General features: G+C 45.6%; 2 protein-coding genes across 2 annotated transcripts; both read left to right on the top strand.

Moving 5' to 3' along the window:
- Positions 1-5,959: 5,959 nt before the first annotated feature.
- ZBTB43 (zinc finger and BTB domain containing 43) lies at positions 5,960-9,795 on the top strand. Its single transcript, XM_083375148.1, has 2 exons — positions 5,960-6,039; positions 6,954-9,795. The coding sequence occupies exon 2, from the start codon at positions 6,966-6,968 to the stop codon at positions 8,355-8,357; it is 1,392 nt and encodes a 463-aa protein (XP_083231274.1). The 5' UTR covers positions 5,960-6,039; positions 6,954-6,965; the 3' UTR covers positions 8,358-9,795.
- Positions 9,796-15,801: 6,006 nt separating this feature from the next.
- On the top strand, positions 15,802-22,204 carry ZBTB34 (zinc finger and BTB domain containing 34). Its single transcript, XM_083374918.1, has 2 exons — positions 15,802-15,930; positions 18,914-22,204. Exon 2 carries the CDS (start codon positions 18,936-18,938, stop codon positions 20,415-20,417), a length of 1,482 nt encoding a protein of 493 aa, XP_083231044.1. The 5' UTR covers positions 15,802-15,930; positions 18,914-18,935; the 3' UTR covers positions 20,418-22,204.
- The last annotated feature ends 3,682 nt before the right edge of the window (positions 22,205-25,886 follow it).

Below are 25,886 nucleotides of genomic sequence, written 5' to 3' on the forward strand. Positions count from 1 at the left end.
CCCTCCTTCAACCATGGTTAGAGCAGTGGTTAGAACGCAGGCTAATTCTGTTGACTGCCAACAGCTCAGCAGTTCGATTCTGAGCGGCTCAAAGTTGACTCAGCCTTCCATCCTTCTGAGGTGGGTAAACTGAGGTAAACTGAGGGCCCAGATGGGTGTGAAAAATCCTGCTTTCTGGCTCTTGTCTTGTCTGTAACCAACTAACTAGAGTTTAGTCAACAAATGATCCTCGTGAGCAAGGCATTGCCGTGGTGCTACATGTTGATTCACCTTAATCTCCAAGCCACAATCACAAGGGCAGGCCTACGACGTCACTCGGTTGTCTGAAAGAGCATAGGGTCTCCCCCTACAGCAGGGGGTTGGACTAGATGACCTCCATCCCACTATGATGACATTCTACGTTTGCTGGCTTCCTGAAAGTCCTGAAACTCTTCATCCCCAAAAGGGGGGGGGGCTGTTTGGTTTTTGTTTTTCAACATTTCTCCAGCCAACAAGCCCTCAGCAAGTTACAAAGCCAGGAAAAGTTTGCACGCGGTGAGAGATGAGCCTTTGATTAAAAACAACCAGTTGGGATCTTTATGAATAGTTTTAATCACCGATCTCGAAGGTCACCCAAGCCAAAGTTATTTTTCCCTTCACTCCTTCGCAGCCAGGTGTTCCTTTTTTTTTTCCTTTCCCCCCACCCTCCTTTGGAACAAATTTGCAACCCGTTGTATAGCAGGCGCTCTCTAATGCTGGAGAGAGAGAGAAAAAAATCAGAGTTGGCCATCAGCAGCCGAGCAGGGTGAAACACTCTGGCTCTTTGGCTCTTCCATCTTCTCCAAGTCAATATTCCACACGTCTTGCCAATTTCTTGTCAGCTACTGACAAGGAGATTTCCAGACTGCGGTGTGACAAGTTAATTAAAAAAGCCAACAAAAGAAAAAGAGAAAGAGAGAAAAGAGAGAAGCACAGATCAGAGGAAGCTAAATTTACAAGCTGGATTAGTCGTTGGCTGGTTGGGAATAGATGCTGCGCCCAGTTTGAAGACTTTTTAGGAATCGGTGTTTCTTCTTATTACCTTGGCCTTTCCTTTTCAGCGAAGGCTGGCAGTTTAGGAATAAGAGTTGGTTGCGTTGGTGGATTGTGTGTTTTACCACTCATACTTAAAGGTTTGGGTCCGTTTTCCTGCTAGAGAGGAACGTAGCAAAATAGATATTTCTCAACCAAGCACAGCTAGATTTCATTTGAGTTCCCCCCACCCCCTCTCTAGCTTCCCCGCAGTTTTAAAATCCTGCTGACCAAAAGTCAAAAATAAACATTGCGAAGGGAGTTTTGAAATAATTCTGGAGGTCACGCCATCAGCAAAGTATTGATGAAGTTTGGGTTCAAACTCTAAGGCTGCTTAGCTTCAGACTGACACGTCGTGCATACCCAGCCGTTGTGGTTTGCAAACCGTTGAGGGTAAAGAGTAGGAACAGAATAGCCGAACTGGAAGGGACCTTGGAGGTCTTCTAGTCCAACCCACTGCTCTAGCAGGAGACCTTACATCTTTCTAGACAAGGGGCTGCCCAGTCTGTTCTTGTAAACCTCCAGTGATGGAGCAGCCACAGCTCCTATTGTATTAAATGAGCCAACTGTAATTTATTTAATCCACCTTTCTTAAATCAGGTGCCCCGTGTAATCCCAGCCCAGCCTTTACACCCACAAACAGTATTCTAACCATTTGGAGCCTACTAATTTTTATAGTTCTTTCAGATGGAAATCAACAAAGCAGTAATAGTCCTTTGCTTTTATTATATCTCTCTATATCTACCATCTGTCTTTCTGTCTCTCTCTACCTCTCTATTTATCTCTCTCTCTCTGCCTCTCTGCTTCTCTACCTATCTCTCTAGCTATCTCTATCCATCTCCATATCTGTTATCTCTCTACTCTCTCTCTCTCTATATCATATATATATATACATCTATCTATCTATCATCTATCTATCTATCTATCTATCTTTTTCTATCTCTATCATCTCTATCTCTATCTCTATCTCTGTATATGTATATCTATCTATCTATCTATCTATCTATCTATCTATCTATCTATCTATCTATCTATCTATCTATCTATCTACTTATCTATCTACATTACTTAATTTGCAGAAATAAAACACTATAACTCCAGGGAATTGCTTCGCGACACCACCCCGTTTGTGGTAACCAAATTCTCCGGCATTGTATTCTCGCGTTTCATTGATGATCCCACTGGGTAATGGGGAAATCAAAAACAGCCAGTCACCAGAGTGACACAGCGGAGATTAATGTCAACTTTTATCTGTCACTTTGACGAGCTCTCCCGCGCAGGCATGAAATTTTAAAGGTGCCGTGTCAAAACAAAATGAAAAAGCAGTAATGTCCTCAATCTAGCATTCTCCGAGGGATAGGAGGGAAGGAGAGGGATAGAGAGAAATCAATTTAACGATCAAGAGCTCGGATAGTTGACTTAATCCTACTGCCTCCTTCCATCACTCACTTCTATTTTTTTTTCCTTTCTTCCTTCCTAATGCGCAGCTTGGAAATCCTTGCAAGTTTCATTTCTTGACGCTAAATCCCAAAACGATGGAGAAAAGCAGAAAGGGGAAACCAGGTTTAAAGTAGCTTGGGAAAAGAACTAATTTGCAAAACGTAGCGTGAGAACAAAATGTTTGCCGGCATATACCGTACGTCAGCCTTGAAAAGTGCCATCCTTATGACATTGTTTTCTCTCTCTCTTTAATATACCTAGAGGAGAGAAAAAGTACAGATGTGAAACTTAATATATCCCAATCCTCCACTCCCTTGAACTGCCTTCCCTTGCCGAAGAGTCTCCAGATGTGTTGGGACTACAACTTCCAGAAATCCTAGGCAGTAGATTTGTTCCTTTCTCATTGGCATCCAACACAGCTAGAGGTTACCAGGATGGTAAAGAATCACTAGTTCTATTTTGATTTCCCATCATGCCCTAGCAAAGCACTGCCTAGAGGCACTGTGGGGCAGAATAGGTCTGTCTTCTGTTCAAAAGAAACCTCCAGATACAGAGATCCCCAAGAAGGCAACTATTATCCAGCTTTCTTGGCTGATCTCAGTTTCTGAGGAATAGCTGCACCCTAAAAAAAGAGTAGTGGAGAGGAGAGAGCAAGCTTGGGGGGGGGAAAGGGGAAATGCTTGGCTCTCTTTGAACTGCAAATTGCTGCAGCGCATTAAATATTAAAGAAAATGCACTCTCTGTTTTTTTGTAATTAAAACTCCTATTTCATATTTCACAGGTCACTATGGAAAGTAGTGTGCAGGGTAATCTATAAAGTTTTTTTTGGGGGGGGTCCCTCGTTTGAAAACCAAGTCTGTGGGGGAAAAAGGAAGGAAGAGTTTTTCTTGTCGTCGTTGTTTTGACACACTCGGCTCTTAATTTCTTTTCTCTTCTCCGCTTTAAATTGCAAATTCCTCATTTCCCCCCCCCCCCTTGTGAAAGACCAGTTGTAAGCCACTTTTTTCCAGGACCGTTGTAACTTTGAACGGTTGCTAAATGAACGGTTATAAGTCAATTCCTGGTTTCTTAAAATTGCAAACTTTGCATCTTTGTTCAAATGGCCCTTTAACCTTAGTGCCGTGGTATATACTGATATTATATTCAACAAGCCTGAGATTTTGCAGGACATTAACAATAGGAGCACACAATTACAATGTTCCTTGTTTTATCTAATTATTATTTATTTGTTAAATAAGACCTCTACTTCTAATGCACAGAAGGCTGGAGAACGGGGCTAAAATTCTGAGAATATTTCTACATGAAGCGTTGGCAGATATGGGTTGGGGTTTCAGCGCCATCGTCTGTTTGTTCATAACAAGGACAGTTTCTTTCTTCTCTCTTCCTTTTCCAGAAAACCTCCACAGTTTTCTTCAGGATAATCAGCAGGCTGCTATGAAGGTCTTCTTACCTGCTTCAGAGGACAAGCCAAAATGTTCCTTAATTCTCTATACGCATTCCCAGGCAGTGTAGTTTGTAAATGATGTTTAACATAATGTGGAGGCAAGAAGGAAGGAAGGAAGGAAGGAAGGAAGGAAGGAAGGAAGGAAGGAAGGAAGGAAGGAAGGAAGGAAGAAAGAAAGAAAGAAAGAAGAAAGAAAAAGAAAGAAAGAAGAAAGAAAGAAAGAAAGAAGAAAGAAAGAAAGAAAAAGAAAGAAAGAAAGAAAGAAAGAAAGAAAGAAAGAAAGAAAGAAAGAAAGAAAGAAAGAAAGAAAGGTTTTTTCATAGTCCTGTTGGAGATATAGTATGTTACTGAATAGTTTATATCCACCTCAAGAGGGGAAGGACAGAAGGAAGGAAGGAAGGAAGGAAGGAAGGAAGGAAGGAAGGAAGGAAGGAAGGAAGGAAGGAAAAAAGAAAAAGAAAACCCTTTACATGCTGGGTCCTGACTGAACCAGGCAAAGGCCCCTAACTTGCTCGGAGACGGGAAATTCTATAGCTAGGGACTTCTTCTCAGGAAGAAACATGCCGCCAGGAGAGCAGAGGCACGGCTTCACAGCATGTGAGCCCAAGAGCAAATTCCCCAGCACTTCCAAGATGTCAGAGGTGCAGTTCACAAGCTGAGAACAGATCAAAGCCTTACTTTGAACTCTCCAAACTAACAACAGCGAAAGAAAAAGAAAAAAGCCGATGGCATTTTCTGGGAGCACCTCCCCGTGCCAGGATCACAAAGTGCCTCTTTGATTGTCTTAACGAGCCAAACTGGATTTCAACCCAGCACAGAGGACTGACTGGCAGGTTTAGAGGCAACAACCCCGCCAGCACCTTCTAACTCCTTCCTGAGCAAGCCAGGAAGCATCTGTAAGACGGGGGATTCCCAAAACCAAGGCATCTCGGAGGCTTCCCGAATTAGACTGGGAAAATCTGGGCAACCCCAGGGCGGCGGCAGAGATACGGAAAGGGATGCGTCCGATGGCCGGCTGGATTATTTCAGGCCAAATGTTTTACCAGTGGAAGAGAATTCTTGCAGCTCTGGGTTGAGGTCCTCGGCGCTCTCTGAGCCTGGCTGCTTGCTTGCAGATGTTTCAATACCCCACTAAGTAACAACAGCTAAAAAGAAGGAGGAGGAGGAGAACTGTGGGGCTCTGGATGCTCTTGACCTTGGGTTATTTCCTCGCAGAAATTACCCAACTAGGCAACATCATTAGTGCTAAAAGACAGTGGGGTTATGATTTGTTAATAGGCCAAGCCATTTGCATAGAATAGTAATATTACCAAGAACAAGTAGGAGTCATACTGATCAATACTTATCCCATTAAGAATAAAAAAACGGAGGCATTCGTGGAGTTTTTATTTATTGGATCACGTAAATAGAACAATGTGCGGCCTAATGGATATTATTAATATATATGTATTTTTCACGGCGGGGGGGGGAACAAACCCCCCTGCATTTTCTTAACGAGAAGAGCAACATTCTCAGAATGCGGCAAACAGCGTTGAAGCCCAAGCCATCTTCAATTTGGCAGTGTTACCCAGTGCTAAGATTTTTTTTGGGGGGGGGCAATGAATTTAATTAATTCATTAATTAATAAAAGAGTTGAGAGCCCCCAAACGGGAGAAGCCTTTAAACAGCTTTAACCCAGCCAGGCAGGGTTCAGCCCCTATGATGGGGTCTGGCCAGGAACAGCCACTATTCCGAAACCGAAACCAAACTTCCCATCATGCCCTTCTCCGTCCCCAGAAACGGCGCCTCCCAAGAAGCGCTCGCGGGCGCCGGGTTGGACCTGGCCGCTCTTCCCACGCGGCTCAGCCCGGCGCCCTCCCCGGGCGCCGCTCTCTCTCCTCCCCCGGCGCTACTCTATCGTCCCGTCCGTAACTCTCTCTCTCTCTAGGCTACTCTATCGACCGGAAGCGGGCGCCGCGCGGGCCGGAAGCAGAGGCTGGCGCTTCCGGGTTTGCCTTCCGGAGCGCCCGAGAGGAGCCTCGGGGGCGGCGGAGGGGCGAAGGACGCGCGGCGGGGGGAGGCCGCCCGCCATGTGAGGGAGGCCCGGGGCCTTCCCGCCGAGGCAGGTGAAAGGGCGGCTCTCCTTCCGGGCAGGGCGGGTGGGGCGCCTTTACCCCCCGAGAGAGCCCCCAGGGGCAGGAGCAGTCTACCTGGGCCAGCGCTGGCGGGGCTCTCGAGGAGGGGGGTCGATGCAGACGCGTCTGCCTGGCAAGAAGAGGCTGTGAGGGACGGAGGGGAGGCCCGGGTGGATGCTGCTGCTGCTGCTATTATTATTATTATTATTATTATTATTATTATTATTATTATTATTATTATTATCCACTCATTTTTTTAAAAAAATCCTGCCTCTATTCCTTTGCAAGTCACTCAAGGCAGCGGGCATACTTCATGCTCCTTCCTCCTCCTGTTTTCCCCACAACCACCCTGTGAGGTGGGCTGGGCTTTCATGGCTAAGGTGGACTAGAACTCCCAGTCTCTCGGTCGTCGGCCCAAAGTCACCCAGCTGGCTTTCATGGCTAAGACAGGACTAGAACTTGCCGTCTCCTGGTTTTAGCCTGGGGTCTTACCATTAGACCAAACTGGCTCTCTTGCACTGGTGGCCAAGGAAGTGGGGGCAACCCCCCTTCCATAAGAGAGCGGTCAGTTCCATTCTGAGTTGGGGCTGTAGAAGAGACTCTTGTAGCTCGGGGCTGAAATGCGGGATCCTCGGTGCGCTCCGAGCTCGGCTGTTTTCTTGCAGCTTCAGCAATGCCGACGTTTTTGCAGACGTTTCATTACCCAACTAGGTTACATCATCAGCGCTAGAAGGGAGTGGTGTGCATGGAGAGGAGGATTGTGGGGGGGGGGTCTCTGTGCTCGGCTGTTTTCTTGCTAACCTCTCGTTACCACCCGACTTCGGTAATGCCTGGGTGCCCTCTCGATTTGCAAAACTGCCTCTATTCTTTCCTCCTGAAACCAGCGCGCTCTTCTCCTCTTGCAGGACACGGATGACATGGAGCCTGGGGCGACTTCTTTCCGAGTCGAATTCCCCGACTTCTGCAACACCGTCCTGCAGAAGCTCAACCAGCAGCGACAGCAAGGCCAGCTCTGCGACGTTTCTATCGTGGTCCAGGGTCACCTCTTCCGAGCCCACAAGGCCGTCCTAGCCGCCAGCTCCCCTTACTTTTGCGATCAGGTGCTCCTGAAGAACAGCCGGCGGATTGTCCTTCCCGACGTCATGAATCCCAGGGTGTTCGAGAATATTCTCCTGTCGACCTACACGGGGCGCCTGGTCATGCCTGCTCCGGAAATCGTCAGTTACTTGACGGCCGCCAGCTTCCTCCAGATGTGGCACGTGGTGGACAAATGCACGGAGGTGTTAGAAGGAAACCCTTCTGTCCTTTGCCAGAAGCTGAACCGGACTAGTGACCACCAGTCTCCAAGCAGCAGTAACTACCATGGGCTGGTGGAAGGCTTTGAGCTGGGGGCAGCAGGCCAGGCCGATTTCCACAAAGAGCAGGAACTAAGGGATGGGGAGAACGAAGAGGAGAGTTCCAAAGACGAGCTGTTCTCCCAGCTGACCGAACACGAGTATCTGCCTAGCAATTCTTCTACGGAACATGACCGCTTGAGCACCGGCATGACCAGCCAGGATGGAGACGAGGGCGTCAGCGACAGTACAGACTATCAGTACGCCAGGCCTCTTTACAGCAAGCCCAGTATCATGTCTCACAAACGGTGGATCCACGTAAAAACGGAGAGGTTTGTTCAGGACTGCGAAGGAGTAGCCATGCATGGCTCCTACGATGAGCACCAGGTCTCGGAGTCCGTGAATGCTGTTCAGCCAGACCACCCTGCTCAGACCAGCATTGCTGAAGATCTCCGGGTCAACGATAGGAAGATGGAAATGGAATTTGGAGATCCAGCCAACGAAGGCCACTACGACGAGCAAGTTGACTTTTACGGCTCTTCCATGGAAGAGTTCTCCGGGGAAAGAAACGATGGGACCCTAAGCCTTCCGAGACCGGAAGCTTCAGGTTATGGAGAAAGCTTAGATCTTCCCTCAGGGATCAAGGAAGAAAACGCCTTGTCTGGCTTTTCGACCACCGACAAACTTTATCCCTGCCAGTGTGGCAAGAGTTTCACCCACAAAAGCCAGAGGGACCGTCACATGGGTATGCACCTCGGCCTCCGGCCTTACGGCTGCGGCGTCTGCGGTAAGAAATTCAAAATGAAGCACCACTTGGTGGGCCACATGAAAATCCACACGGGCATCAAACCGTACGAGTGTAACACCTGCGGGAAAAGGTTCATGTGGCGAGACAGTTTCCACCGGCACGTCACTTCCTGCACCAAATCTTACCAAGCCTGCAAAGTGGAACAGAGCACGTCTAAAATGAACTAAGGGGCGGGGGGGGGGGGGGAAAGGACGGGGAGAGAGAGAAAGGGAATCGAACGGCCCAGTCAAACGACAACGTGTTGCACGGCCTTGGATCTGCTTGCTTATTTGAACAAGCAGAATGATCGTGTCCCACGGCCTTGGGCCTGAGGTCTGCTGCTTGGTTCCAGGACCCTCTTTTAAAGTATTCCTGAGGATTCCTCTCTTGAGACGGCAAACAGACCAGCAAGTTGACAGAACGGTATTTTTTAACATACTTATAATCACGGCTGTTAAATTCGTGCTTTGGGAACGTTTGGGTTCTCTTAAAAAGGAACTCTTGAGGGGGCTTCTCGCTTTGAATTCATCTCAGTAGAATTCTGCTCAGTGTTTTAAGGTTCAGCGGGAATATCCGTGCGCTGGGGGTGCTCCCGGGTTAGCGGTGTTTGAGTTTAAACCAGTAAACTAGAAGCGGGGGTGCCTTGAGGAGCAGAGGGTGAGGGAGTGGGTGACTTTTCTCCAAAAGCACATTGCGAGGTCATTTTCGAGTGCAAGGTTGTTATTCTCAAATTTATTTGCCGTCTCTGGTGGTTCAAGGCGACTCTGAGCAAGAGTGAGAAGTTCTGTCCAATTTCTGAATTTCAAGGTCTGTTCAGCTTCTGAGTTGCCTTGGCTGGCTCTGTTATGTTTTTATGTGATATATTGCGACGGACACTTTAAAACCTCACTTTCTTGTCCTCCCCTTGTGCCTGATGCAATAGTCAATCAAACCAGCCTCTTATGTCTCTTTCCCTTGTAGCTGAGACATCATTTTTTTGGGGGGGGGTGTCTATATTTTATCTGTCTACTGCAAGACCAGAAAGCAAATCACCTTTGGGTTTTGCGGTGTATCTGTAGTAGCCTACATATTAAGTCAGATTTGTCAAGAGCCAGGCTATAGAAACTACAGGTCGTCCTCAACTTACAACAGTTCAACAGTGACCGTTCAAAGTTACAACGGCGCTGAAAAAAGTAACTTATGATTGTTTTTCACGCAACCATTGCAGCATCCCAAGGGTCACGTCATCAAAATTCGGATACTTGGCAACAGACTCATATTTATGACAGTCGCAGTGTCCCTGGGTCATGTGATCAACTTTTGTGATCTTCTGACAACCGTGTGACTACTTTAATAACTGCAGTGGTTCACTTAGCAACCGTGGTAAGAAAAATGGGGCAAAACTCACTTCACAATTGTCTCACTTAACAATGTAAATTTTGGGCTCTTGTTGTCGTAAGTCGAGGACTACCTGTACTATGTTCCACTTCCTTCCAGTGGTTAGAAAGTAAATGGCATCCTTGAAGCTGTGCCCATATTCTTATCCACCTTTCCACCTGTAAACCTTGGAGAAAAGGTGAATCCGAGTCCCTTGTTCAGTTTGGGTGTTTCTCAACCTTGGCAGCTTTAGGATGGGTGGACGTCAACTCCCAGAATTCCCGTGCTGGCTGGGGAATGCTGGGAATTGCTAAGCTTGTAAGCCGCCCTGAGTCTTCGGAGAAGGGCGGGATATAAATGGAATTTAAAAAAAAATTGAAGTCCACTTATACAGAATGACAGAGTTAAAAGGAACTTTGGAGGTCTTCTAGTCCAACCCCCTCCCCTGCTTAAGCAGAAGACCCTAGAGTCTTAAAACGGCCAGGGTTCAGAAATAATTGCTTAGGTAGATTCACAAGAAAAGGAGGTGGCTTTCCTAGTTCTTCAATTGCTCAAATTGTCCTTGCAGCTGATGTCTAATATATGTGTGTCTGACTTGGTATAATGGTAGCAGTGTAACCTAATCTTCTCTCTTAATTAAATATGCCCCCCCACCTCGGTTAAATATGTTAAAACCTATCGGGTGTTGGGGTTCCCTTGTCCCTTCCTGCTCGCTCCCCGTGGGTAATCTTTCAATTTCTCCCATAAGGCACTTCTTCAGTTGACCACAGGCACTTAATTTATGGGTGGTCCACCTCAAATATCCACCACGAACTCAGCCATCCCCTTCGCTAGAAATGGCTGCCGCTGACTTGAACCCTTGCAGGGATCTCTTTGCCGACACTGTAACTTGCTAATGTACAGAAGCACTTTGTATTTAAAGCAAAACAAACAAAACAAAAAGTATAATATTTTTAGAACGTGTATAGGTAAAGGTAAAGGTTCCCCCGCACACGAGTGCTAGTCGTTTCCGACTCTAGGGGCCGGTGCTCATCTCCGTTTCAAAGCCGAAGAGCCAGCGCTTGTCCAAGGACGTCTCCGTGGTCATGTGGCCGGCATGACTAGACGCCAAATGCGCACGGAACGCGGTTACCTTCCCACTGGAGCAGTCCCTATTTTCTACTTGCATTTTTACATGCTTTTGAACTGCTAGGTTGGCAGAAGCTGGGATGAGTAACGGGCGCTCACTCTGCTACGCGGCACTCGGGATTTGACCCGCCAAACTGCCGCTCTTCTGATCGACAAGCTCAGCTTCCTAACCCACTGAGCCACCACGTCCCTACAGAGAACGTGTATATATACACACATATACATGTGTGTGTGTGTGTGTGTGTAATTAAAGATAACGCACACACATATATATGTGTTTAATTTCTAATTCATGTTGTCGGTCTGGTTTTTCTTATTTGAAATTTTATAAGAATGAGAAGGTTTTTTTTGTTTACATGGGTACTGGGTGGGGTGTGTTTTTTTTTGTGGAGGAAAAGTAAGATCCTAAGGATCTGTTTTGAAGTTTTGTTTCCAAAATAAAACAGAAGCAAAAAAAAGGCACTGCCTTAGAAGATTCTGGAGGCCTTTTCTCTAATCTCTCTGAATCTCCACATTATATAGGTTTGAGGGAAGGTTAGTCTCCTGCACAATGGGAGAATGGGGAAATGGAAGACAAGAAAGCTAACACAAAGACAGTTAATGCCACTTTGTTGGTGGGATTTAATGCAGAAAGGAATCGCGTGCACGTAATTCTCCACTTACAGCAACGACCGAAGTTAACAACAGCACTGAAAAAGCGGCTTATGACCATTTTTCACACTTATGAGGTTGCAAGGTCCCCCACAGACACGTGATCAGAATTCAGGATAAGCCTGTGGACTTTTTAACACGTAGCTAAGATGCTGAGTAGCTTCAGACAGGAACAGAAACACCAAACTCTTTGCTGTCGTTTTCAGTATGGAATAAAGTAGATATTTATCATCTGCCGGCAACAATTCCAGGCAGAATTTGTGTGCAATTGGTAGCCTTCTCCTTTAGGACAGATCCAGTTGGCTGTTGCAGTTAAGGAAGACTAAAAATGCCCGAAGTATAGAAATAGGTTATTTCCACTTAGGCCAGGATTCTGTGTGTGCGGCTAAGGGATAGCAATATGTATTCATTCCCTCTCTTGTGGTAAATTCCATTTGTACATCTTTGCGATTGACTCTGTCTTGCAACTAATCCAGAAAAGGGTTTGTGGACAATTCTCACCTTCGGTGTCCTATGCAAAGACCAGCGTGGCTTCGTGTGATAACAGCATATTTAGTTTTAAACCTGTCTTGCTAACACAACTAAATTTCTCTAGAATATACTTTCCTTTTGCGAGGAAGGAAATGCCCCACGAATTTTACCTGCAGTTTTTTTTTGTTGTTTGTTTGTTTGCAATTGTCACTTTCTTTCAGATATCTGCTGCTCAGCTGGGGTATATATTTTCCTTCCATTCTGGTGCAGTTTGGATAGTAATCCATATTGCTTTCCTGCTGATCTGCAAAGGCAAAAACTGCTGGGTTTGGGAAATCTATTCTTATTTCTAATCCTTAAAGGATTTTAGAGGTATTAACCACAGACACACACACACACACACACACACACACACACACACACACACACACCAAGTGCTAAAGAGGTGATTTCCCTGCAGTTTGCTAACACAGCATGTTTCACAAATCCAGGACTGTAAATATTATATTGTAAAAACTCGCCATTGGCCACTTTGTTTTTTGTTGTTGTTTTTTTAAAGGGCATCTATGTTAAATGTGTTTCGGGCAGATGATATTTCTAAACCTGAGAGTCTTATTTAAAAAAAAGAGAGAGAGAGATACTTGTTTTATCTAGAATCGTGGAATACTAAAAGGATCCAGAAAGGGTTTGTGCTTGTTTATTCAGATATGGATGAGTAGAATTGACAAATTTAGCTGCTACGCCCCAAGAGGGAAGGAAAGTTGGAGAATTTAACATATTAACATTTTTGGGAAGTGTTACACTGACACGATTCTCCTTTGCTTGAAGCCTGCCTGCATCCTAAGTCGTTATTGCTGCTTCCCCCCCCCAAAAAAAATATCTCCTCTTCTGGTTTTCTGCCGTATTTCTAGAAAAAAATGTGATTGGGGGTTTTGGGGTTTTTTTTTGCAAACAATACAAACATTTGCCCGTTAAGCATTGTCACTTATAATATTTAGAACTGATATTATGAACTGCTATGTACTATATTGCAAAGGTGGGAGGTCTAATTCTGCTGTCCTGATTGCGTACAGCGTGGTTCGTGTGACATTCCTGATTCTTCTGTTTTCTTCTTATAGAAGAGTCTGTTGCTCTTTTGTATAACATGTTTTAATAAATGTTATCGGTATTTTGCCAAGTGTGTTTGTCTGCTCACCAAAGAAGCGGGTTTTACTGAATCTAATGGTGCTGATTTCTGAATAAATAGGAACCCGATTTGGGTTTAAAGAATTCAGAAATCTGGCTAAGAGTAGCATGCACCCAGGGACCTCTGTACGTTGGACAGGGTGGGCCGGTCCCTCTTCTGAAGGTCAGTGAGATCATCTGATGAAGAAGCTGAAGGCCACTTGTCTTCCATCAAGTCAACTTCACACAGGCTTTTGTGGGTCAACGTTGTACAATCGGCGTCAGTGGCACTTAGCTGAACCCGGCCATCACAACACACATAATTTAATCACTCCTTTTCAACAGAGTATCCAAATTCAGCCATTTATTTTCAAAACGGTAACCAAATCTGTCCAATCCCAGAGATGTTTTCCCAGCCTCCAGCTGTCATAACGGACTTGGCTTGAGCGAATGTTTGCTTTCCAAACAAAACAGACAGACTTCAACTTAAATCTGGCCTCCTGACTAAATTCCCCTCAAATTCAATCACGGCGCATAAGAATGGCTTCTATTTCGATAGCAAACACGGAACACGTTTCTTTCAGAAATGGGAAAATAGCACACGCTGGGACCTGGGTAAAGTATTCCTGTTGTGTTTCCCTGGTACAGCTGACTGCGATCAAAGGTTGTTGCAGAAATTAATAGGGACTTGTAAAGTGCTCATTTTCACAAACTTTGTTCACAAGCCCTATTTAGGTGGATTGACAGAAACATGCAAAGTCAAAAATGAATTAACCGCATTATGGCTTGTTTTCAAGAAGCCCGTTCACCCATTGTTGATTTAAACACTATACCTCGTAGAAGCGACTGTTCGAAGTTACAACAGCCCTGAGAAAAATGACGTAGCTCCGTTTTTCATTGCAACACTCCCCGTGGTCAGGTGCTCAGAATTCAAACGCTTGGCAACTGACTCGTACTTATGACAGTTGCGGTGTCCCGGGGTCGTGGAATCCCCTTTTGCAGCCTTCAGTCAAGCGGCATCAATGGGGAAGCCAGATTCAGTTAACAACTTAACAATTGCAGTAATTCAATTAACCCCTGTGGCAAGAAAGCTTGAAAAATGGGGCAAAAATAAAATAAAATAAATAGGAGTCAGCGGCCCGAGCATCTGCATCTTGATCACATGACCACGGGTGGATGCTGCAAAGGCTGCGGCTATGAAAAACGATCGCGAGTCACATCTTTCAGTGCCGTTGTAACTTTGAACAGTCACTAAACTAATCGTTGTAAGTCAGGGACTTCCTATATATTACGAAAGTGAGCACTGTATTTCTATCTATACTTCTCGATCTGGAAGGAAAAGGGGGTTTTTTGTGTTTTTTTTAAACGAAAAACCACTGCGTGCCATTTTCCCCCGAAAAGCAGAACGTTTTTTATTATCCTATCCCAAAAGATAATAAAGAGTCCACAGCACAGAGGTCGACAAGCGTAAACACCCTGCGTGTTACTTCAGTTGTGCTTCAACGTGTCAAGGCAGTATGACTTGTGAACTTATTAACCCTCCCGTCTCTCTTGGGGAAACAAAGTCATGAAGAGTTTATGATTCTAAGAATGGGAGATGCTGGGCTGGATCAGTTCGTAAACTTTAGACCCCCGAAAGTAAAAAAAAAAAAAGAAAAGAAAAGCTCTTCAATTAACTCCATCGCCCTGCAGAGGGGAAGAGGGGGCAGCAGAATGGAAATCTCGATTTTGCACCCACCAAGCTGGGGTCAGAAAAAGAGGGGTTCCCCCTGGAGTGCCCATAGTTTGTGGGAAGCAAACCACCGTTTGTTTAGCGACCATTCACAGTTACAACGGCGCTGGAAAAAAATTACAACTTTTTTCCCCACTTGCATCCCCAGGGTCACATGATCAAAATTCAGACGCTTGGCAACTGACTCGTACTTACCACCGTCGCAGTATCACGTGATCTCCTTTTGCGACCATCTGACAAAGTCAATGGGGGAAGGCAGATTCCCTTATTTTATTTTATTTTTATTTTAATCCCATTTATATCCCGCCCTTCTCCGAAGACTCAGGGCGGCTTACAATTTAAGCACAAACCAATGTGCTTAGCAACCTTGTTGCTAACTTAATAACTGCAGCGATCCAATTAACAACCGGGGCAAGAAATGTGGTAAAATGGGTGTGTGTGTGTGTGGGAACGTGACAACTGTCTCGCTTAGCAACATAAATGTTGAGCCTAATTGCGGTCCTAAGTCAAGGACTTCCTTTAACACGTTGCACAGTTCTGGGCGATTCTTATAAATGACATGCTGTCCCTAAACAAATGAAAGCCCCAGAAAAAGAAGAGAGGGGAACAAAAGAATAAAAGACGTGTTGATCTGTGTAACAAAAATAAATAAAATGTTTTATTGATCTACGCTCTTCGTGTTTATGTTTCAGTACCCCTGAAGGACAACCGGACAGCTTTGATCACCTGGGTCATCCCAAACCTGCAAGCATCCTCTCCTGACCACCCCCCAGCACTCCCCCAAATTCGGCTTTGCTTTGTGCAAGGACACACCACAATTCCCTCGATTATTGCGTTTTATTGCAAACACACACACACACACACACACAAACCCTTTTGATGTAGGATGCGGCTGCTTCGTTTTTAATGCAAAAAGCCGGGTTCAGATTATGAGAGCTTCTCGGAGCAGGAGACAGAAGCGTCCACTAGGGGCGCAAGGGACTCGACCTTGCCCGGCGCCTGCGCCCTTTCCTCCCTCCCGCGAAGGGGCGTGGCCTCGGCGCCTCCTTTCCCCACTCTGGGCCCCGCCCGCCGCTTATGGCGCCCCGGAAGCGGAAGTGCGCGTCCCTCAAGCAGGCAGGTTACGCTTCCGGGTGCTGCTGGCTGAGGGGAGGCGGCGGCGGCGGCGCTGGCGGCGGCCGGGGGGAAAGCTGCAGTCGGGCCAGGGCCGAGCTCCCTCCGGCGGGCCCGCCATGTGAGGAGACCCCGACGCCCCTCAGGTGAGGCGGCCGCTGTCAGGCGCATCCCGGCGGCTTTTCGGCTCGGGCGCTGCGGGCTGGGTCCGGTCCCGGAATGGCGCCCGAAAACCCCCGTCCGGTTAGACGGGCCCGGCTCCCCTCCCGGGAGGCCCCTTTTCTTTTCTTTATTCACGTTTCTGTCCCGGCTTTACGGCTTTAGAAGTAACTCGAGGCGGCTAATAGAGTTGACACGGCTTCCTCCTGCTCTTTGCGGGCCCCTCCCCCAACAACAACAACATCAACAACGACCCTGTGAGGTGGGCCTGGCCCAAAGTCACCCAGACGGCCTCCGCGCCTAAAACGGGACTAGAACTCCCAGCCTCCTGGCGATTGGCCCGAAGTCACCCAGAATGGAAGCCTGCTGATTTTTTTTTCCCCCATAAAAGCTGCATTCCTGATTTTTACAGCCGTTTATGGTGCTGGTTTTTTTTTTCCAGGGTGTGGTTGGATGGCTCTGTTGGATGGCTTTCCTTATGCTTTATAATGACTTGACTTAGAGCCGCGGTTGAGCACCAGGTCTCTGCTGTCAAGTGAAACATTTGTTAAGTCAGCTTTGCCCCCGTTTTACGACCTTACGTGCCGCAGTTGTTAAGTGAATCGCAGTAGTTGCTAAGTTAGTAACCCGGTTTGCTTGGCGAAACAGGGACGCGGTGGCTCGGTGGGTTAGGACGCTGAGCTTGTCGATCAGATGGTCGGCAGTTTGGCGGGTCGAATCCTGAGTGCCGCGTAGGAGAGTGAGCGCCTGTTACTCGTCCCAGCTTCTGCCAACCTAGCAGTTCGAAAGCACGTAAAAATGCAAGTGGAAAAATAGGGACCACTACGGTGGGAAGGTAACAGCGTTCCGTGCGCCTTTGGCGTCTAGTCATGCCGGCCACATGACCACGGAGACGTCCTCGGACAAGCGCTGGCTCTTCGGCTTTGAAACGGAGATGAGCACCGGCCCCTAGAGTCGGAAACGACTAGCACGCATGTGTGGGGGAACCTTTACCTTACTTGCTCGACGAAACTGTCTTCCCCATTGACTTGGCTTGTCAGAAAGTTGCAAAAGGGGATCGCCCCACCCCAGGACATTGCAGCCGTCGTAAACACGAGTTGGTTGCCAAAGCGTCTGAATTTTGATCGCGTGACTACGGAGACGCTGCAACGGTCGTAAAGTGTGAAAAATGCTCATGGTTCACTTTTTTCAGTGCTGCTGTAACTTAGAGCAGTAGCTAAATGAACTGTTACAAATGCTACGGAGAGCAATTCGGTGACTGTGTTGATGTTTTCAATGTAAGAAAGTTTCAATGTATTTTTTAAGTTGATCAATATTATTAAACTTTAAAAGTACATTGAATCTTATTCACATAAAAACATCAACACAGAACATGGATAATTGTGGATAAGCCATCTAGATTAATAGTGCCAGTCTCCTTTTTATGTCTTAGCCATTTTGCAAGTGCAAAAATAACTTGTGCATATAATAGCTTACAAGAACTAGCTTCAGAAAACCCACCACCCCTTCTCCTTTGTCCTGTGGAGGTGATTCTTTTACGTGGTGACTCGCAAGTACCATTTTGAGGTTTGGTTTATGGATTCTGCCTGTACTGACGTGTGTAGCCGGGATAGGTTCTCTGTTTTATAGGCATTTCTTCAGAAAAGGTATTTACTGACTTGTAAAATATGTGCACATTTAAATAAAAACAAGGGACATCTGTTCAAGGTTGCTTTATCTACTGTGAACCTTGATTTGTTCAGGCAGTCTCTGCAAAACCGAAATGGCCTGTTATGAAACCCTTCCTCCACTCTAAAGTTTTATATATAAAGTTTTGTATATGCTGCTTTTTAGATCTATTAAGATTCTGGGGAATTACAGTGAAAGACAGCTGGAGGCCTCCCCTTGGAGAGGCTGCTAATGTATGCTTCGTTAGAAAGCGAGGTGGCCAGAATAAAAATGAGATCATCTTTTTTTAAAAAAAAAATCTCATGATTCAGATAGATGAGGGTGCACCCAACGTTGAAAGATGAGAGAAGGATTTAAATTCCATCCCAATTCGTAAGTTTCCTATCGCTGATTATCAGCAGCACGAGCCAAGTCGTATCCTCCAGTGGCTCGGCAGAGGAAATTATTGCCATTTTTTTTATTTATCTCTAGCACATTTTATTTTATTTTAAAGGGGTTGCTTTTTTGTGTGAAAGGAAGCACCCTTGTTAGCGTTATGGAACGGTTTGGGAAAAACCTGTTCCTACCTGCAACACAGCGACATACGTTGTACTTCTGTCAAATAAGATGGTTCAAATCGTTGAAAAATTTTGTTTTGGAGCCTCAAGAAGGAAGGAAGTTGCAAGGTTCCTTGCCTCTTAATGTTGCATGACCTGCTAGTATACATCAACAGTACTTGGGGTCAGCTGCCCGTACAGTCTTCTTTCAGATGGCAGATTCCATCCCTCCTTGTTCTCTGTTCTCTATCCATCTTTCTTTCTTTTTGGGCCATTTGTAATGTATTCCCACTGAGTTGTGCGGCCAGCGCAACTTGTAATGGGTTTAATTCCCAGTAGTTGAAGAAGAGAATGTGCTAATTTGAGGGTGTGTGAGGAGTTCTGGGTCCTGCGGGAAAACTCATGCCCATCTTCTCTGTCGGAGATTGCAGCATCAAATTGTAGCTCCTCATCCAGCCACTCGGTGTGAAGGGGATTAATCCCACCCCACTTCTCGCACTTTCAAATGTGCCTTGTCTCCTAGATGTAATTTTGCTGTTTTGAATCCTGGGTAAACTTGGTGGCTTGCCACCTCTTGTATTTTTATGCTCATCAACTTGCAGATCATATGCAGTGCAAAGTTAAAAAAAAATTGCATCCCTGGCAACAAATGGCTGGTGGGTGGGTTGTGTGTGTTTTGTGTTTTGTTTTTTTTCAATCCCTCCCCAAGCGGCCTCGTGCATTTTAAACCCTGATTCGCGAATGCTCCTTTTGTGTCCTTTTCCAGGTTACATTTTGGGCCGGGCGACATGGACAGCAGCAGCTTCATCCAGTTCGACGTTCCTGAATACAGCAGCAGCGTCCTGAGCCAGCTAAATGAACTCCGCCTGCAGGGCAAGCTCTGCGACATCATCGTGCACATTCAGGGCCAGCCCTTCCGAGCTCACAAAGCTGTTTTAGCCGCCAGCTCCCCCTACTTCCGTGACCATTCGGCATTAAACACCATGAGTGGCCTGTCAATCTCCGTCATCAAAAACCCCAGCGTCTTCGAGCAGCTGCTTTCCTTTTGCTACACTGGACGGATGTCTCTGCAGCTGAAGGACGTGGTGAGTTTTCTGACGGCCGCCAGCTTCCTCCAGATGCAGTGTGTCATCGACAAATGCACCCAGATCCTGGAAAGCATCCATTCGAAAATCAGCGTCGGGGAAGTCGACTCGGTCACGATCGGGGCCGAAGATCCTCTGGAGAACCACAATGGCCTGAAGGAGAGTAGCTATTTTGCCAACCCCGTGGAGATTTCTCCTCCCTACTGTGCGCAGGGGCGTCCGTCGGTTTCAGGGAACGACCTCCGGATGGAAACGGCGCCGACCAGCGCTCTCCGCAGCCGTCTGCAAGAAGAAGGCCACTCGGACCGGGGGAGCAGCGGGAGCGTTTCGGAATATGAGATTCAAGTCGAAGGGGATCACGATCCAGCGGAGCTGATCGTTCGAGAGAGCCCGGCTGCTGAGGTGAAAGTCAAAATGGAAAAATCCGACCGGCCCAGCTGCTCAGACAGCTCTTCACTTGGCGACGACGGCTACCACACGGAAATGGTCGACGGAGAACAAGTGGTGGCAGTGAACGTCGGGTCCTACGGCTCCGTCTTGCAAAACGCTTTCTCGTATTCCCAGGGATCCTCGCAGCCTGCTACCATCTCTGAATCCTTTGGAAGCCTGAGGAGCTCGGGCAGTTCCAGGTCTATGCTCGGCTCCTACCGAGGCCGCGGGCGACAGAAGCGGATCTCCACCAGCCACTTGCACAGCGACGTGCCCGGCCTCGTGTCAGGAGCCGACGGCGAGCCCTCTGCCCACCCGCCGGGCTACGAGAGCAGCCCCCGGGAGAGGAATTCCCGAGGCCACTGGTACGCCTACAGCGAGCGGCTGATCTGCATCTACTGCGGGAAGTCCTTCAACCAGAAGGGCAGCCTCGACCGGCACATGAGGCTGCACATGGGCATCACCCCCTTCGTATGCAAGTATTGTGGGAAGAAGTACACCCGCAAGGATCAGCTGGAGTACCACATCCGCGGTCACACCGACGACAAGCCCTTCCGTTGCGAAGTCTGTGGGAAGTGCTTTCCTTTCCAAGGCACCTTGAATCAGCACTTGCGGAAGAACCACCCAGGCGTGGCCGAAATCCGTAGCCGGGTGGAGTCGCCCGACCGAACAGAAGTCTATATGGAGCAGAGAGAGGACGAGGCTTCCGCCGCCGAGACTCTGGATTATACCATGGATGTGCACACCCCCGATTAAAACAAAAAAAAAAATGATGCTGTTTCTCCATTCAACTCGAGCAAAGCACATGGATCAATGCATTTCCTTGTTTCTTTGATCAGTTTCACGAGAGTTATCATTATTATTGCGATTTTCTTTCCTTCCCCCCTCCTAAATTTTAGCCGTTCTTACAGGCCTGGTTGCAGAATAAAAGGCTGTTTTGTTTGCAAAGAGGCAGGGTGAGCTTTAAACTGTCTAGGGGAATTAGGTGCTTGCTGATGGTGGGGCGGGCCTTGTTAGCTAAAGATGTGATGACAACATGGATAGTGCCGGGCGATTCACCAACCGACACCTCCTGTCGTGTTTTGGGCAGCCCAGGAGCAGGCAGGCCTCCTTGGTTGCGAGTCTTCTTGTATTCAATAGGACTTATTTCAATTTGGTCGAGGTGGCAGAGCTGGAAAGCTACCAAAAGGAGCCTCTCAAGTCTGCTCGTTTTATTGTGTCATATGACAACATGCGTTGAAGAAGCGTTTTTGTTTCTTTTCTTTGTGGAATAACTATTTCAAAAGCTTTGAATTTTATATTATATATGTGTGTCTGTGTGTGTGTGTGTGTGTGTGTAAATTTTTTAGATTGCTAACAGAATTAAAGGGAGACTGATATGCATTTCAAACTTGTTTGTTTTCATCAATCAGCCATACCCTTCTGAGATTTGAACCTGGGCTGATTGCACATTAGGCAGTTGTTTTAACCTCTAGGCCGCAAGCTATACACACACACACACACACACACACACACACACACACACACTTAACCTCTTCTGTTTGGGGAGGCTGAATGTAGAATATCTTAAATATTTTGTTGTTTTTTTTAAAAAAAATCCTGCTGATAAGGCTTTCAAACTCGGTTTAAGTCCCCTAGCCCGAATTTTGTTCAAGAAACATCATTCTTGGTTTGTTTTTCCCTTCGTGCAAATACTATGTCCAGAATCAGGCAAAGTATAACTTTTTTTTATTATAGCTTTGCTCCATAGCGTATATAAACCAAATGCCATAAATGTATTAATTTGAAGTGGAGATTATTTGGAGGTTTTCCCCTCCCCCCCTTTGGTCTAGAATCCAAACTGGACAACCTTGGTGCTGACTCCCTTTTTTATAGGAAAAATGTTATATTAGCCAAGACAGAACATAGGATTGTGGTTTTAAATATTTTTTACTCTCCTCGGAATCTACCTTCATTTCGTACTGTAAAGGCAGACCAGGTCAATCATGTGTTACATTAATCCCTCTGGAAAGTTACAGTCAGTTTAACAGTGTATTAAAAAGGATGTTTTATCTGAATCTACAATATTTCAGTGCAGTATTTGTAATGTACCTCTTTGGGTACATCTTATCTTCATACTTAAATGTTTTCAAATGAAACAGTTGATTTTTTTTAACTTTTTTTGTAATGATATTATATGGGAAATGATGAGCAATATGTCCTATTGTATTAGAGATGCTATTTTTAGCATCTCCATAGCTTCAGTGGCTAATCAGTATTTTTCACAGAGAGCCAATAACAAATATCCTGTTTTCTCTGCTTCAGATGCTTGATAACTTTTAAAAGTGGTGCTAACTTTTCTTTTTCCCCTTAGTACAGCGTAGAAAATGTGAACTTTAACTGGTAGTAAAACTTTTTTTTTAATCCTTCCACTTAGATTTTGCTTTCCTGAAACAGACCTCAAAGAGTATAAGCTGGCAAACTTTACTGTATTAGAAATTCTACACAGCAGGGAAAATAATGGAGCCTGTTCAGTCGTTTCAATGCATATTCCTTTTAAAGTTTGGTGGAATGAGAAGCGTTTTGACCAGGGTTTTCACAAACGCAGGAAACCCTGTGTCAGAAATTGCTCTCCTTGCTGTGTTTATTAGTGGCTGTTTCTGATATGCAGGGCTTCTTAACTAGGTTGAGCAGAACAAAAAAGTGACGTTAAGCTATTAAGGACAAGCCTAAGCACGACCACTTTGCCAGTTTTCCGGATTTGTATATCCTAGTGCATACTGACATTTCAATCTGAGCCTGTCTGATTCCTTAAAAGCTTCTCGCAACTGTGAATTATTATTTCCCCCCCCCCAAAGGTGTGGCTTTTCTTGGTGAGGGTTCGCGATCCGCCCTCGTTCTTGCCTAAGGAGCGATGTGAATGTCGTGTGGATTCCGAAGGCTGTAAAACGCGGAAAGCTGTGGCGATGCCGAGGAAAACTAAGACAGCACGACAGGAGGCCTTGGAAATTATCTTTCAAAGGGAGTGCAGGGCGGCCGGGCGGTCTTTTTCCGAATTGCAGGTGTTGGTTTTTTTTTTTTTTAAACAACTGCTGGTTTTGCAGCGGTCGTGAAAAATAGGAAGTTTTTTTAGACTTTTAAGGAATATATATATATATATATATATATATATATATATATATATATATATATATATATATATATATATATATATATATATATATATATATATATATATATATATATATGTTAAATGCTTGTTAACTATTTTAGATTACCTTGCTAGGCCCCAAACATGGGAGAAATCTTTATTTCCTGTTTCAGCCTAACCGAAGGCCATCGACAGGCAGTAGTCACAACAGTGACAGCTCATATTTGTGTAATTTTTTTTTAGATTGCTAACAAAGAATTATATATATGTTTTATATATATATGTTATGTTTTAAATGTTTGTTAAGCATTCAGAATACACTTGCTTTAGTCCCAGACACGGGACAAATCTTATTTCCTGTTTCAGCCTAGCGCAAGGCCATCTACAGGCAGTAGCCAAAAAATTTACATGCACACACACACACATATACATACATATCTTTGGTCATTCAGGTTTTTTCCCCACGTAGAATTGAAGGTATAAGAGCAACGTTTCGATGAAATCTCATCCGTCATCCTCAGGCTGGTGGCTTCAGCTTCCTTCTTCTGGGAGAAGTGTGTGGTAGTGGCTGTTTGTTCCTCTTTTTTAAACTGCCAGAGGGGGGGTGTTCTGTGAGTGGAGGTGTGCTCTGATTGGCTGGGAGGTTAGATGTGTTTTTGTTTTTCCAAATCATTGGACATGATATTATAGAAGGTATCCAAAGCATAGCCAATTATTTCAGAATCTGAACAGTCTGTTTGGAGAACACGTATAAGATGAGACATAGCTTGAATCCCCACTTCCAAACGATATTTCTTTGAAAGAGATTTAAGGGCACGTACAGCATCTGTACGATCATCAAGTAAGGTGGAAGATGCCACTCTATCGCATATTTTCTGAATCGTGCCAGCTCCGTGGGCTCTCTCTCTCCCAGCGGTCCTTAGGCCGCGACTCCCCACTAGGTATATATATGTGTGTGTGTGTGTGTGTATATATATGTATATATATATGTAACCTCTTTTAGAAATTCTTTCTTCTGTCATCATCTCAAACCAGCCCTTTTATTTCCTTTTTTCCCACTCTAGAAACAACATTGGGATCCAAAGAGCCGCCCCCCCTCCCCACAAATGAACTTCCATATGTTTATTGCGTCTCTCCTCTTTCTTTCTTCTCCTTGGGGGCACCAGGAAAAAAAAACACTTTCACCCTTCCCTAGGGCTTCTTTGGATCCTAGGCTTCAGTGAGGGCGTACGCGTCCATTCATGTATCCTTTGGATGCTGGTTAAGAGCTAAGCCAAGAGCCACACCGTTTTGATTGCTTTGCCTAAGGTTTTCTCAACAAAAGTCCAGCCGGGCAAGTTACTCCTGACCCCTTTGGGGCAAACCTCGGCTGTGGTGCCTTTTAAGCCGGTTGGCTTTACTCCCTAGTAGTCGGGATGAAGGAGGAAAAAAGAGAAGGACAATTAGCTTTCTGTTCTGCGTGTAGCCCTCTTCTCGATCTTTCAAAGGCATAAAATACTGCTTGCTTGCTTGCTTGCTTGTTTTGAAGCTGTAAACGTGAGCTGGTTTGAGTTTACCAAAGAGTGATGTATCTAAAATGCTACCTTCTTTTTAATTATGCAGATTTCGTAATCGGAGCATAGTTAGTGGGACTGTTGACTGGCTAAGCGTTAGTTGATCTGATGACCCCCTTCGTTCAAGAGGTTTTTAAGTTCTTTGTATGTTTGCTTGTGTCCGATAGCTTGTGTTCCTCTCTCAACTGCCTCCTGGGGTTAAAAATGATCAAGCCATAATATAGTACTGTATAAATCACAGAGCTTCATAGGACATGGGCAGCTGTAGGAAGCTAACCTGTATAAAGTCAACCAACTTATTTTCCAAAAGTTTCACTAGGATTTAAAAGTATGCCTGAAGGCTGCTTCGCCCAAGACCTTAGCCGCCTTGGATTGCGTTGGCAGGGCAGGGTACACATTTATAAAATGAATTATTGTGCTACTTCTGCGTCGTATGTATTGGAGGCAAACATCTTGCAAAGACCAGCTGACCCCAGAGAAGAAAAATATCTAGACGTTTGCTAATATTGAGTAACTAACTTCTCACTTCTGTCATAACGTCGTCCATACCCCCCTTTCCACCCTCCTTACACTGATGTTTCTCGATCTTGGCTGTTTTAAGATGCCTGGACTTCAACTCCCATTATCCCTAGTCAGCATGAATTCTAGGAGTTGAAGTCCAGGCCCTTTAAAATGGTCAAGGTTTGAGAAACGCTGCCTTAGAGATGCTTCAGAAACTGTGCCAGCGTCGTTGCATTCACGGCTGACTATGGTGGCTGCCGTTTGAACCATTCTTGAAGGATTTCAAGAATTTCCGGCTGCTGAAAATTTACAAGACAAACGATTCTACTGATAGAAAAAGAGAATTTTTGTCGCTCAGGGTTGAACTGTGGGGTCGTCGGTGCTCTCCGAGCTTAGTTGTTTCTTTGCAGACGTTTCACCACCCAACTAGGTAACACCATCAGCGCAAGAAGGGACGGACTGTTCTGCGCGAAGCCTCAGCAGCAAAGTAGTCAGAGCGTTGAGCTTTCCAGACACCTGTGATTTTGCCTTTGCATAAAAGGTCAAACCTATTGCGTGAAGCAGCCCTAATGCGTCTTCCTCAGATTTTGCTTTACTTGGAATACTGCACAAACGACAGGCATCAAATCTAGCAGCAGCCCCTAAATTGTGCCTTTTTGCACCGTGTTTTCTTTATAATGGGGGTGCGTACACCTTCTTGCTCGTTTGAAGCTCAGACCTTATCCTGCTCACCTAGGGGCAAAAGCGTGCAGTCAGTTATTTCTCGTGCTGCTGACTGTACAACGTTAAGTTAATCCAGAACTGCAAATTCATTTCACTTATAATAACGTAGAAATTAAGGAAGTCAGTGAGACAGCTGTGTGAAGCATTGGGTTACCTGCGTGAAATCATGCAAACTGCTTCACGATTGAGTCTCTTAATCTACCTTTTTAGCTACATAGACAATGTGAAGAAAATAAACAGTGACGATGTCCTTTGTTTATATATGTTTTAACCTATTTACATACTGTGAAAACAAATTTTTATACTTTTGCTAACCTC

Source organism: Vipera ursinii, assembly GCF_947247035.1.
Source record: "Vipera ursinii genome assembly, chromosome: 16".
Taxonomy (NCBI): Eukaryota; Metazoa; Chordata; class Lepidosauria; order Squamata; family Viperidae; genus Vipera; species Vipera ursinii.